Below are 15,401 nucleotides of genomic sequence, written 5' to 3' on the forward strand. Positions count from 1 at the left end.
TAATCAAAATTAAGACCCCAACTTAGGGGGAGAGTAGAATCCAGATAATCCTCATGGAAATGAGATGTTACAATGCTGATACAACTGAATACCAAATGCCATCGACATACCACTTGTAGTTCCCCATAAACTTACTTACCGGTAATCACAAACTTATAGTGTATGTAAACTTAGCAAATATTTCAAGTCAATAGACCATGACTTAGGGGGCAGGATCAAAACATTACTTTGGAAATGAGACGCGGGTGTGCCAATGCTGTTACATCTGTATACCAATTATCATGCCCTTAAACTAGTGGTTCCATAGAACCTGAAATATTCACAAACTTTACCATTGTTCAAACTGTGGCTGAAAACAGCACACCTAAAATTGACGAGGAATATACATCAATGTGAGAGCAATCAAGCAACACAACAAATACCAAAAAGACTGAGGCATCGTGTTTGTTATTTTTCTATAACAATTGTCAATACATTTTATAATACGCTATAAATTTTTCTGTTTTCACATTCACTTTAAAAAGCATAAGATTTTTTTTTACTAAAATATCATAATATGACCATACAACATTTGAGACAGCGTCTGTGTACCTAATCTTAGACATTCCCAGGCAAAGTCAATTACATAGGTTTATGAGTCATGTAAATTCTAATTTTAACTTTTGCTTCTCATTTTCATCGATTTTTTCTCTGTTTCTTGTTTAGGTGTATGTTTTGAGAAAGCAATGAAAGCATTTTGAGAGTATTGCAATACAAAGTCACCTACTGGTTTGAAATTCATTGTACTGGAACAAAATTCTTACAAGTCATGGTGTAACCTTTATAACAAACATCAAGTCAGTATCATCAAGCATGATGAAAAATGAATTTTCAAAGTTTAAGGACCTTCATTATGTACAAAATCATCAGACAAGAACAAAATTTTAATTTGATCTGTAACATGTCATGATAAACATGATAAAACAATACACCAAATATCAAATCAATATCTTCAATCATGAAGAAAACAAGAATGTGTCAATAGTACACGGACGCCCCACTGGCACTATCATTTTTTTTGTATATTGGACCGTGAAATTCAGGTAAAAAATCTAATTTGGCATTCAAATTAGAAAGATCATATCATAGGGAACATGTTTACTATGTTTCAAGTTGATTGGACTTCAACTTCATCAAAAACTACCTTGACCAAAAACATTAACCTGAACGGATGCACAGATCAGAAAACATAAAGCCCGTCTACTATAGTAGGTGGGGCATAAAAAGTGTGGAAAACTGATTTGCCAGGCTGACAGACTGTTGTTGGCCTTGGTAAATATCATATATCTGGGTTTGATAAGTCATTGTATAAACTGAATAAAAGGTAAAAAATTGTATAATGTCCAATTCTATACCTTATTCAATGTAGAAACAAAGATCTTCCTTACTTTCAACCATTTTAGGTGAAAATTACCACACATTTGTGTATTCTGGAATCATTATAACACAAAAATTTATTTTAATGTTTTATTCAACTGTTAACAATTCAAAGTCATTACAACTCATAAATAGCTGGCTAATGTACAAAAATACATGTACAAATGTATGTTGCATTAGAAAAAACTTGTTTACTTTGACAATTCACAGACATTTTGGTCTTAATTATACTTTGGTTATTAATTAAGAATGGTATTTTGGTGTAATGTTATACTTTAAGGAATTGATTAAACAAAGTAAAACAGAAGGACATTATCGTTTTCATCATTTTTTCTTCACACTTCAATTATCATAAGATAAATGTAATTCCCCCTTTTTTTGTTATCAGTCCCCCCCCCCCCCCCCCCCAATTATGTCATTTCTATGTCTATAAAAATATTAAAATTGAAAAAATATTAATCAGTTCTTCAAAATTTCAGAAAAAAAATGGATTAGCTTATGTAAACCAAAATCATCAGTAAAAAGACAAAGCTCTTCTTCAAAAGAACTGCCACTGAATGGAAAAAAACATTGCAATACCTGTTTTATAAATACATGTACCTAGCATTAAAAGCTTCCTACATATAAATCAAAACAATTCATTAAACAATTCATTATGGAAGAAAATTAGTGATACTGTGAAATCATGAATATTCATAAGATACCATTTGTATACATGCAAATTACATGGGATTGAACTTACTTTTACATTCTGAGATACTCAAGCTGTATGAATGAGGAGAGTGTCCCTCTTAGTCCAAAGTTATTGAAACTGATTTATAGAATTTTTCTTGTTTAACTAGGTTACTCAAAAAAAATACAAAACTTACAATAAGTCAGTAACAGACTTTAGTCAGTAAGTTTCATGTTGTTTGCATGATCACAAACAAAACCAGATGCTCTGCAGGGCGTAGCTTTATACGACCGCAGAGGTTGAACCCTGAACGGTTGGGGCAAGTATGGACACAACATTCAAGCTGGATTCAGCTTTAAATTTGGATTGTGATTAAATAGTTGACACAGCATAGGTTTCTGACACAGAATGAATGTGTTCTAATGAACTTAAAATTTTTGTTTTCTCTTAGAGCAATTCACTATGCTGTTGAATATTAATCCTCTCAAAAAAATGTTTGAAGAAATTTTCTTTTTATTTATGAAATTTCAAATGAGAGAAATTGGACCCAATTTTTTTAATCACATCCCCCTTTCCCTTATTCCAAAACTAATCTCAATTAAAATTTCTAATGGAGTTTGCAACAATAACTACTCATTTAAATACATCATAAAATATTACAATGTAAAAAAAATGCTTGTTATCACTGAATGGTAAAGATTATTTTAATTTATCAGTTGGTAGTAAAAAGTGAACATACATTGTATATTGTATATAACAAAGATTTAAGTTGATTCTGGACAAAGAAAGATAACTCCAATTAAAAAAAATCTTGCTATTGCACAATATTGTGCAATTAGATATTTCTTGCTTACTATTCTGGACAAAGAAAGATAACTCTAATTGAAAAAAAAATTTGCTATTTCACAATATTGTGCAATTAGATATTTCTTGCCATTGTGCAATACTTTGCGATTGAAAAGACTTGCTATTGCACAATACTTAATATAATAATTTTAGATCCTGATTTGGACCAACTTGAAAACTGGGCCCATAATCAAAAATCTAAGTACATGTTTGGATTCAGCATATCAAAGAACCCCAAGATTTCAATTTTTGTTAAAATCAAACTAAGTTTAATTTTGGCCCCTTTGGACTTTAATGTAGACCAATTTGAAAACAGGACCAAAAATGAAGAATCTGCATACACAGTTACATTTGGCATATCAAAGAACCCCATTTATTCAATTTTTGATGAAATCAAACAAAGTTTAATTGGACCCCGATTTGGACCAACTTGAAAACTGGGCCAATAATCAAGAATCTAAGTACATTTTTAGATTCAGCATATCAAAGAACCCAACCAATTCATTTTTTTGTCAAAATCAAACTAAGTTTAATTTTGACCCTTTGGACCTTAATGTAGATCAATATAAAAGCAGGACCAAAAGTTAAAAATCTACATACACAGTTAGATTCGGCATATCAAAGAACCCCAATTATTCAATTTTGATGAAATCAAACATAAGTTTAATTTTGGACCCTTTGGGCCCCTTTTTCCTAAACGGTTGGGACCAAAACTCCCAAAATCAATACCCACCTTCCTTTTATGGTCATAAACCTTGTGTTTAAATTTTTATAGATTTCTATTTATTTATACTAACGTTATTGTGCGAAAACCAAGAAAAATGCTTATTTGGGTCCCTTTTTGGCCCCTTATTCCTAAACTGTTGGGACCAAAACTCCCAAAAATCAATCCCAACCTTTCTTTTGTGGTTATAAACCTTGTGTTTAAATTTCATTGATTTCTATTTACTTAAACTAAAGTTATTGTGCGAAAACCAAGAATAATGCTTATTTGGGCCCTTTTTTGCCCCCTAATTCCTAAACTGTTGAAACCAAAACTCCCAAAAATCAATCCCAACCTTTCTTTTGTGGTTATAAACCTTGTGTCAATATTTCATAGATTTCTATTGACATAAACTAAAGTTATAGTGCGAAAACCAAGAAAATGCTTATTTGGGCCATTTTTGGCCCCTAATTCCTAAAATGTTGGGACCAAAACTCCCAAAATCAATACCAACCTTCCTTTTGTGGTCATAGACCTTGTGTTAAAATTTCATAGATTTCTATTCACTTTTACTAAAGTTAGAGTGCGAAAACTAAAAGTATTCGGACGACGACGACGCCAACATGATAGCAATATACGACGAAAAAATTTTCAAATTTTGCGGTCGTATAAAAACAAATTCACATTTAACACCCAAAAATGTATTACATGTAAATTTAGATTAGAATGTGACTATGGTACTACTCAAATTTTGCATAATTTCACAGTATTTTGATTGCACGTCATATCCCATGATGAGAAAATATTAATCAATACAAAACTTAAAGATGAAAATTAAAAATAATGTGGATGGAATCGTCGTCATTTGTTAAAAGTGACTTGACTAGTTATTAGACATTGGTTAAAGTCTATATGTAATATGGCTTGACTAGGGTTTTATGAGTAATTAAGCAAAACAAATGTACATGAACGAAATGATGTACAGTACATTGAAATGTGTTACATAAAATATTGTGATTTTCACTTTCAAATTAAGATTATTATCCTTTTTGACTTCTGAATTTCAAATGTTTTCGTCTTGATTTTTCGAAATTTCAAATTAAACATTATAATTGTCTCGAATTATGAAATTTAAATTCAACATTATAATCGTCTCGAGTTATGAAATTTCAAATAAAAAAAAGTTACAATCATATTTCAAGAAATTATTTCCAAAATTTTAAAATTAATAAATTATGATATAAATAATGAAGAAATTCCTCTCACAATAAAATGAGTATTTTGTTTCCTTTAATAAATATTGACTCTTAACATTAACCAAAATAAATTAAGTTGTAATACATAATAACAAATACATTCTTTCTTACATCAACATGATCAAGTTCCTTGTTCTGCACTAATTATATTCATTAAACTCAACAAATTACGACCATCAACTTTCAACTACAAAATACTGCATCACAGTCAATTAGGTACATTAGTACCAGTATATAAAGTCACCATTCATATAAAAAAAAGACAAAAAAAAGTTCTATCACCGATTTATCACACTTGTATAGTATAAATGATATGGAAATATGAAAGCACTGAACAATGGTTAACTTTTAAATATGAATGAGATAATGACACAATGTTATACTTCTGTTGCATGACCCTGTTGAATGGCCGCTAATAAATTGCGTTTCATTCTGACATACAATTTCCCTTTAGTCCATGGATTTTGTAATTGTAATGGATGATAATCGTCTCTCAGTATCCTTTCTCTAGCACCTATCACAGCCACCAGACAGAATTTATCAAGTTCATCCTCACCATAAATAGGACCACATTTGCCTTTTGAAGTCACTGCTTTATTTAACTGTTTCACAACAAGCGTCACAACTTCTCGTGCTGTAGTTTTTTCCGTCACATGCAGTCTAACTCGCGTTCCTTTTGATAGTCCTGTTTCATACGCCACATATACTTGTAAAATTCCCGACGACGAATGTGAAGATTCTTTTTGCACATGCCCGTTATTTTTTGACACTTCTTCATTTGGGTCGTAAAATTTAGCAATTTTTCGATTGTCTTTACCAACACTTATCTCATTTGAATCACAACCAGCCGATCCACAACTGGGATGAGAGTTATTATTATCAAACACATTGTCATCGTTAATCTTTGGTGAGAATGCGTCATTAGAGGAATTGTCTAACATACTACACGGTATGCCACCTCGCGATGATTTGTCTCTTGCAAATGTAATTAAATCCATAATCCAACGTGTGCCTTTCCAGGAACGATCTAAAGATTGTTGTAAACTGTTTAATCTATCCACTCTGTCTCTGGTACCATTCACTTCTTCATCAGAAAATGCCTAAAAAATAATATTTTAGTCAGAACTAGTTTTTTTTGCAAAACATGCAAAGTACACATACAAATTCATTAATTTGAATATTTGATTAACAAAAAGATCTCGATACACAATATAAATGTATTTTGTTAAACTTTGTCTAGAGAAAAAAGAAATCCTTTCAAGATAAAAGTTCAAGAGAACTTAGAACAAAATGAAACTATATTCTTCAAAAATGATCAAAACCAAAAAGTCTTGTTTTATTATGTATTTTTTTTTATGGATAATGGATATTACTGATATCATTCTGCAGTGATGTTTTATTTATTATGTAGATTTATTATTGTGTGAAGTGAACTTTTTTGTTGTGAATACATTAAATAATTGTCCTGAAATGTAACATACCTCACGTTGTGCCTGCTGTGCTAGACTAACATCCATTTCCAATACAGCTGATAACCTTGCATATCGACCAATCAAATCAGGTCTGTATGTACACATATGAACTGTTGAAGAAAAATAGACCAATTAAGAACATATTAAGAATGCTCATAATTTTAATAGAATATTTTGTTATATTCTTTACTTTATTTGTAAAACTTATTTGCATTGTATATTATCAGCCTCTTTTTCTACTGTATAACAAACATGTCAACATCGAGATTGTTGGTTTCGAACCTCCTATGTGGCAAGTGCAATTGACGGTAAATCTAATATGCTTGTCATGTAACACTCCTTGAAATTTAATCAATTAATCCTTTTAAAGGAAAGAAATATTTCCAACATGCAAACTTAGAATCTTTTACTTTATAATCAAGGCTATAAAGAAATAAAGTTATATAAGTTGTCTCCCTTCAACTTACTCATTTCAAAAACTTGAACTGGAAGCAACATAAAATCTCTTTTCTCTGTAAGTAAGTCACGTTGACCTGGTACAATACAGACATCCTCAACAGGGGGCAGCACCAACAGGAATGTAACATCATTACTAAACTCCATCACTTCTAGATCATATAATCTATGACTGCCAGCCATGTTCTCTGAAACTTCTGAAAAATAAAGAAAAAAACCCATTTAATTTATTATTTTCCCCTGATTTTTTTATTCTTAAATACATCTTTATTTTATTTTAAAAGGTTTTAAGTTTTAGCCATCACATAATTTAAAAAAAAACCCCAACAATATCAACTTTTCCAAACTGATCTTGAATTAAATTTCTGAAATAAAAAAACTACCATCTCTGAAATACAATAAATACTTAATATTTGATTAAATTTACTTACCTAACATGCTAAACAGCTTATTTGTAGAATGGTTAATTTGATTGCGAAACTGTTCTTGAGTACTTGTAGGTGGCGCCACATGCTGATCTGCATTTATTGTTTGTAGCCATTCCCATTCTTCTCTGGAAAATAGGAAAATTAGATTATATAAGAGAAAGAAATATCAGAGGAAAAAAGTAATATAGGAGATGAAAAACTTATCGATTGAAATTTTAATATATTATATTTTATTCAAAATTTGAAAGAATTTTTTTTTTTTTGGTAATGGTCTTAAAAAAATTCATTAAAAGTTATTATTCAAGTCACAATTTCAAAATGGAAATTCTTGTATGGATAAAAGGAGTTACAAATACAAAAATATGAAGCCTGAATTTGTAATTAGCCCAGTTTTTAAAAAATGAAATCATTTTAATACTTCATTCAACAGAATTTTAATAACATACCTTGAAACATTTGGACAGTCTCTGACTTTGACATAAGGAAGAACATTTGGTGCTTTTTTAGGTACAAGAACTTGTATGAGATCAACAGCTACTTGTAACTTCAGATAACATATGTATAGTCCTTTGGCTAGAGGGATAGTACTGACTTGGTGGTATAAAATCATCTCCTGAAAAATAAAACAGAAATGAGTTATCTCCCTTCAATAAAATCTTAAAATAATTTTATATTTCAAAATTGAAGTTTTCTTCCTTCTTTTTTTGTGTGTGTCATTTCATATTTATATTTCTGGTAAAAAGATGTTTCATGATATATTCAATATTTGTTTAACTTTTTGGTATTAGTTTAGTACAAAGTTTCAATTTACTATTCATACACCCAGTATATAATTGTCCCTGTTAAAAACTCACTATAACATCATCCCTCTTTCAATAAAAATCTTGTTTGTATTTACATAAATGTTAAAATTTTACATGTGAGGATAATGATTTATCTCTTCCTTTGCCCAAAGCATGAACAAAAGTCCAAAACAAAAAAACAAAACAACCTGACATACAAAAAACTCCAACCTTCAATGTAAACCTTTTTAATTTCTAAAGAAAAAAACAACTTACGCCTATAGATGAGTGTAAAATGTCAGGAGAATCTTGTAATTCTTGTAATGCTGCGGAGGATCTCCGTAATAATTTGGCAAAGCTGATCCACCTCCCTGACCCCAGGATAACAGTCTTTGGATCTTTAATATTGCACACAGTAGTTAGTATTATACATCCATTGGGGTCCTTCAATGGCTTAAAATGGAACTGACCTATATCTTGTACACCTAAAGAGCTCTGAAATAAAGAGAGATATCAATTCATATGAATTTGCTCTATAAAGTATAAGAAGAAATTAAGTAATCATCATGTAAGCTATAAAGAGATAAATGAATATGATTTGCCGATTAGAAAAAATAAACAAATTCTGTATAATTTATTAAACCTTTAGCTTGGGTGTAACAATTTATTGTATTTGTTTTCCCTAAATTTTATAACACTACACAACATATGAATAGTATTATTAATACTATTACACAGTACGGGTCAATGTATTCCTTTACATGGAAAACAATATTGGTTTGTTTCCAAAGAAAACTTAAATCATACAAAATGTCATTCTCATTTTTCTCCACTTTGCCAAAAGTATATTCAGAAATAATTTTAAGGACTAAGAATAATCTCATATTAGTCTCACTACTAACCTGCATAATAGAGACTGCCTGTAAAAGTTTACTCCTAAAATGCATGGTTCCAGCACTAGTATTTTTATCCATGTCTTGTCGTAATGACTTAACATCCTCCCAGGTACAGGATACCTACAATATCAAATCACAAAATCATTACAAAGCATAAAAAAATATTCGTATCATATATTTAAACTATTTACTCTTATAAACTCAATATTCTTTTTTTTGGCCAAAAACTCTGTCAATTTGGGACTGCTTTACGCAGGTTATAACATTACTCTGCTACTTTTTTCTTGTTTGTCCTCATTGTGTTGAAACTGCTTCCCTTTTCCTCATCCAATGATTTTTTTTTGCAAAAGAAGTTATTGGGAATGGACACCAGGTCAAACAGCAAGGATATGTATGTAAAGTTTAAAGTTTGTGTGCATAATTTAGATGGTTGAGAATAATGAACTTCAGAATTTGGTTTGGAATTATCAGACCCACATATTGGGTAACAACTATCAGTGTTAATTTTATAATAATTCTTTTGTTGTTGTGTTTAATACTTTTCCTATTTTAATTTGAATTACATAATTCAACTCACCTTCATCAGCCAATGAAAATCATTGTAGACACTTGGTCCTGAGAAATTCTCATCCACCTCTACTATCGGTAACTGATCATCTCCCGTCACCAGAACTTTGTCACCATTGTATAATAGGCAAGCTAAATAAACTCCACTGAAATTTAAATAAATAAAGCAAATTATTACTTGTGTTACATGAAAAACGGCTCTTGTGTTTGGTTTTATGCAATGTTCTGTGATGCTGTATATCAAACTTTCAATTTATTTATATTTTAAGAAAAATAATATACATATATACTCATAACTGTATGTATAAAATAGATAAAAAAGTGAAAATTAGTGAGTTTCAGATGAAAAACAGCTATAAAAGCACTGTTCCATTGGATATTATTTATGTGCACATAGTAAAAATTTTCTGGTCATGAATTGATTGCTAAAGCCACAATTGCCAGACACTTGAAATCTTCATTGGCAACAACATTTTTATAATGTAAATTTGCCATGAATAAACAAAATATATTCAATCGCATAAATCAACAAATACTGGTATATGTTTAGTCGATTTGTAAAATTTCAAATAAACTTCTTGCTATAAAAACTTACCGTTTTAATGTTTTATAAAACTTTGGAGCTGAGGTAAACAGATTTTTAATACTTTTTCTCTTTCTTTGTTGAGGGGAATCACCACCGGTATTTTCTGAAATAGAGTTGTCTTCCATTAAATAATTATTTGGATTCAGTATAATATTAAATTAAATAATCAAGCCTTGGAGAAATAATTTCCAATAACAATAAAGGTACACAACCTTGAAATCTGATTTTATTTTTGAACTAATGAATAATGACTGTGTTTATTACCAATGATAGTAATAACAAATATCCTATTGAATTAACTTAACAATACCTTTTAGTTCGGATGCATCTGGAGGCCTCAAATGTTTCACTTGGGAGAATAATTCGTCCATTAATTTATTTTTTCCTTCTGTTCGAGACATTGCATTCCCGTCTACATCTCTCCAACCTGCAGATGAAAACATGATATTACTTCTCTTAAATTAACCTTCAACATGTTTATGTAGTTTTATTCTAAAATATTTTTTTTCATTTCACATTTTTTTGTCAATATGTTTCTAAGAATGACAAATTTATGTTTGTTTTTGTCATTGTCGTAATTTCACATATATTTGTCAATATATACACAATCTGTTGTATTCTATTGTTTAGTTTACTTTTATATATATGTCATCAACAGTATATTTCTAAATGCAACCTTTTAATGACTTTCTTGATAATCAAATTCTTTGTTCTTTAAACAGATGTCTATTCAATTGTGTCAGTAAGACACAGGTGACTATGTAACATAACTGAAGCAACAGGGAGTAAGTGACCGGTGACTCGGTAACGTCTCTTGACACAATTTATATATAATATAAGTATTACAGATCTTCTTGCCTAATGAAGTAAGAAAATATTTGGCTTAACACTGAGAAAATAAATGAATTTTTTTTTTTAAAAAGACAGGACTATCAGTTGGTGAAAAAAAAAATCACTTTAAAACTGGCTCTAAAAAGATAACGGCATAATTTCATATCAATTGGTATTGAATTTCACTCATGTAACTTACTTGATGGCACAGCATATGAAGGTTTTGCTGAAGAATATGGACTGTATCCCTTCATGTTCCATGCTGCCACTCGTACATAGTATCTGTTACCCTTCGCCAGACCTTCAATCTCGTACTCTAACTGTCTCATATTCTCTACAATGCTCTCTCCAGCTAATGGCATAAAGTCTTCAAAACAACTCCATTCCACTGTAAACAGAAGAAGATTAATGTGATGACTGGTTGATTTTACTCCTGTAGGTAGTCAATGTTATCAAAGAAATTTCATATGGCAACCAGTACTCTCAATGGAGCACAGATAACATTTACGAAAGTATTGGTCCTACCAACTGCTAAACTAATGACCAATGGCATGGGCAAATATTTATTTCAAAATCCTGAATACATGTGGTTTCTGATGAGTAAATCAAAAATTTAATAAAATTTTATTGTAAAATGGTGTCAGCTGTAATTGTGTTAGTGGGTCACAGTATGTTTCTTGTTTCATTATAAAAAATAAAACTAAGTAAAACCAAGATGTCATATGACAATTTACATAATAAAGCTTTCATGTTTCAATGTAATACCACATACATTATTAGTCATCAATTCAATTAATTTCAAATTTCTCAAAACTTGTTTCGTTTAATTTGATGAAAAAAATCAATTGAAAATATCAAATGGGAGCCTAGACACAGGCACTTGTCTCAAAAAAAAATATCCTATATACCTTAATATAACACAAGGTACTTAACTAATTTTTTTGAAAAATGACACCCAGTCCCGAATTCACGTTATTTTTTTATTTCTCGGTTGTCAAACCTCCTTAAAGTTAATATGCCGTAAATCTAAATTGATTTATCTACACAATGGTATATGACACGACTATCATTGTTGTCGGGATCATTGGTAGCAGGCCTCAGAAGTCGGTCAACGGGATGTTTTTTGCATTCGTCTCAATTTTTGGCAACACCCAGCCCGCAGTGATTGAATTATTATAAAAAAAATATTAAAATAAAAACTGTTAGCTTCCCTCTGACTATGAATTATTACCTTTATTGTAAATTCTTTACAGATTATGTGAAACAAACCCAAATAACTTTGTTATGAAACACACGTGTACACAACGACACTAATGTAGAGTTATAAATTGACCAAAATTTCCCACATTTATTTTTAGCCAGACGATTGACCAATGAGAAACCAGTATAAAATTACATGCGGACCGGGTGTTGCCAAAAATTGAGACGAATGCAAAAAAACATCCCGTTGACCGACTTCTGAGGCCTGCTACTAATGATCCCGACAACAGTGATAGTCGTGTCATATACCATTGTGTAGATAAATCAATTTAGATTTACGGCATATTAAGTTTAAGTAGGTTTGAAAACCGAGAAATAAAAAAAAATGACGTGAATTCGGGACTGGGTGTCATTTTCTAAAAATTTAGTTAAGTACCTTGTGTTATATTAAGGTATATAGGAAATTTTTTTTTTGAGACAAGTGCCTGTGAGCCTAGACTTTTGACTAAATTTCAAATACCTTTATATTTAGTAACAACTGCACCATTATGATTAAGAGGCTCATCAAATCGTACAAGTAAAGAGGAACTACTGGCCACTGTCAAACTCACATAACTTGGAGGGTCAGGCATTCCTGAAAATAGCAAAAAACACAGTTCTATAATGCTATAAACAAAGAAAATCTGTATACAAATCTATTTCATTAGGTTATAACTATATTTTCAATCTAATTTGTTGTTTTCAATTTTAAGATGCTGCAAGTCAGTCAAAAAAATAAAATTAAAAGTTTACAAAACTTCAAAAGTTTCATAAAACTAAATTATTTTACTTACGGCTTGAGTCAATAAATGACATTTCTACATTTTATCCAAATGCATTGAGAGAAACATGTACCTAAATAATCTCTACCTAAGAAAGTAAACAGACGTAAAGTGGACTTGTATGTATAAAGATAAATAAAGCAAGAGATTTATGGTATATTGTCCTTTCCCAGTTACCTGCAAAATCTTTAAACAATTGTGATTTGATAAGTTACAAAAAAAGCTTTTTGTTGCTGCTGTTTGTTTAGTAAGGTGTCTTTTGTAGATACAGATGAGAGAAGTTTATATAACAGTGTAAAAATCCCCTTCTCTCTACTGTCCTTTCTTTTAATTTATCATTTATATATTTAACTTTTTTTTTGTTAGATGGCAAATAAATGTTGTATTTTTTTCAATCTTTTTCCTTTGCCGTACAAATTTGTAATATGAAACTTAAGTAACCTAAAAATGAGAATGGAATTTGATTCTGTAAGAATACTTCTTGTATGAAAAAGCAAAATTACTTTAATCCAAATGAAGAATAAGAGCAGTTTAATTCAAATTTCTGTTAATTCTATGTACATTTGAAAAATAAATCCATTATTTATAATGATAATTTACTCTCTTATACAAGGAGACCACTTTTCATTGTAAAGTATTTACCAAAATTATATGAACAAATATTTGCACACGTAATTCTTTTACCTAAAATGAAGGTCTTATCCTTCAAAGTTTCAAACTTTATTTGAAATTCAAATGGATTTAAAATTTGACATATAATCAATATAAATGATATAATTTAGTCTTTTTTAAGCATCATTGTCAATCTTCAATTACTCTATTCATTTAGACCCCTGTTGTTAAAATTATAAAATGTCCATAAGTACACTTGAGCTATAAGAGACCCATCAAGAACATTTTAGTACTATTCAAGATGTTTTATATCTTTATAAGTACCATGCTTATCCCTAAATAATAAGCCTTTAAATGAACAAGACCTGTGGGACTTGACTCGTCAAATCTAATTATCATGACCATACATGACTGACAAATTGTACCCGTCTTAATACTTAAAATGTTCAAATCTATGATTTTTTTCTAGTGATATTGCATATGCCTTATTATATCACGGTCAATCTGATGAGTTTTACAGTTTTACCAACTTTCACGACAGAAATGTGTGATATTTGGCCAAAATTGTAAACATCAGAGAAAAAACAGAAGATCGAAGAAAAATGTCACCTAGTAAGCATGGAATTGTGCTAGTCTCACCCTTAAAACCTAATAATACACGAGCAGCTCTGAGTTTATATTCATAAAATAGCAATACAAAAATTAGAAGCCTGGAATCACTGACAAGTTTTTTTTATGCTAAAAATATCTTGAACTTGTAAACAAATCTACCTTTTACTTCAACTTACTTGCATGATCGTATCCTGCTTTCATTCTTTTTAATAATTTGTGCCTGAACTCCCAGTGACTTAACTGCTTCTCATTCTCCTAAAAAATACAAAAGTAACTTGCGTTAAGTTAAGTTAAATTATAAAATCAAGAAATCATATAGAATTATTTTTTTAAATATATTAATTACCCAATGCTGTTGAGCTTCCATCCTGAAGTGAATGTCACTATATTTCAACATCTTCATCAATAGTCCATATAACTCACCAATACACCACATTAACAAACTAGATCATTAAAAGTAAATAACTTCTATGATCTAACGATTGTATTTTTGTAAACAAAGTTTAAGGAATGCCTCTCTTCCTTGTACAACATGTCCACATACACAAAACATTATTTATCAATTAGACATGAACAAAACTGTACAAAGTATAAAAGCCAACTGATGACCTAATAATTCAGATTCAATTGATCTGGGCTTTTTAACGATATTTTATTGGGAAATACAAGGGTTTACTATGTTATATTTGAGTTTCTGACCTTCAATTAATACAATTGAATGATTGATATTTACTTAATGTTTCATAAGTGCAAAAAGGCTTTATCACTGTGAGCAACTAAATAAATTGACAGTCCATTGGCAGCATAATTTATCATCTTTTTTCATTAGTAAAATTTGGAATTAAAAAAAACATGCAAAAAGATTTTTTAAATTGAATTTTTAAATGGGGATTATTCAAAGTTAAAGAAACACCTATTTTCTGTAAATGTTACACGATTTCTTCCATTTATAGGTACATGATTCAACTGAACAATCCAAATGGGGAAATTTTACAGATAAGAGTTTTGTGCAACTACTTTACATGGGAAAGACTTTTGTTTGTACGACCAACACCAAATCCCATTAATCAACAAAATGCACATGAACTAAGTAATTAAATGCATTTTAAAACTAAATAAGCCACTTTTGACATCTTTGCATAAAAAAAACTTAACATTACCAATTATTGAATATATAAAAATCCAAGCAAAGTTGATGTCTTCTGTGTTATAATAAATCTTAGTCATTCTAACACGAACAGTCC

General features: G+C 30.0%; 1 protein-coding gene across 8 annotated transcripts in view; it reads right to left on the reverse strand.

Annotated features, from left to right (window-relative positions):
* Window positions 1-1,825: 1,825 nt before the first annotated feature.
* LOC134724773 (ankyrin repeat and fibronectin type-III domain-containing protein 1-like) overlaps window positions 1,826-15,401 on the reverse strand; it is a 196,959-nt gene continuing 183,383 nt past the window's right edge. For 7 of the 8 annotated variants that reach the window (XM_063588012.1, XM_063588011.1, XM_063588014.1 and 4 more), the window contains 13 exons: window positions 14,334-14,412; window positions 12,633-12,746; window positions 11,112-11,300; window positions 10,392-10,508; window positions 10,091-10,184; window positions 9,506-9,641; window positions 8,935-9,048; window positions 8,309-8,527; window positions 7,697-7,863; window positions 7,254-7,375; window positions 6,834-7,019; window positions 6,376-6,476; window positions 1,827-5,994 (listed from right to left, as the gene is read on the reverse strand). In XM_063588012.1, coding sequence (XP_063444082.1) covers window positions 5,272-5,994; window positions 6,376-6,476; window positions 6,834-7,019; window positions 7,254-7,375; window positions 7,697-7,863; window positions 8,309-8,527; window positions 8,935-9,048; window positions 9,506-9,641; window positions 10,091-10,184; window positions 10,392-10,508; window positions 11,112-11,300; window positions 12,633-12,746; window positions 14,334-14,412 — 2,361 coding nt within the window. In that variant the 3' untranslated portion in view covers window positions 1,827-5,271. Of the gene's footprint in view, window positions 5,995-6,375; window positions 6,477-6,833; window positions 7,020-7,253; window positions 7,376-7,696; window positions 7,864-8,308; window positions 8,528-8,934; window positions 9,049-9,505; window positions 9,642-10,090; window positions 10,185-10,391; window positions 10,509-11,111; window positions 11,301-12,632; window positions 12,747-14,333; window positions 14,413-15,401 lie in introns of all 8 variants that reach the window. The other variant, XM_063588013.1, reaches the window with a different exon arrangement.

The sequence above is a fragment of the Mytilus trossulus genome, chromosome 7 (assembly GCF_036588685.1).
Source record: "Mytilus trossulus isolate FHL-02 chromosome 7, PNRI_Mtr1.1.1.hap1, whole genome shotgun sequence".
NCBI classification, from domain to species: Eukaryota; Metazoa; Mollusca; class Bivalvia; order Mytilida; family Mytilidae; genus Mytilus; species Mytilus trossulus.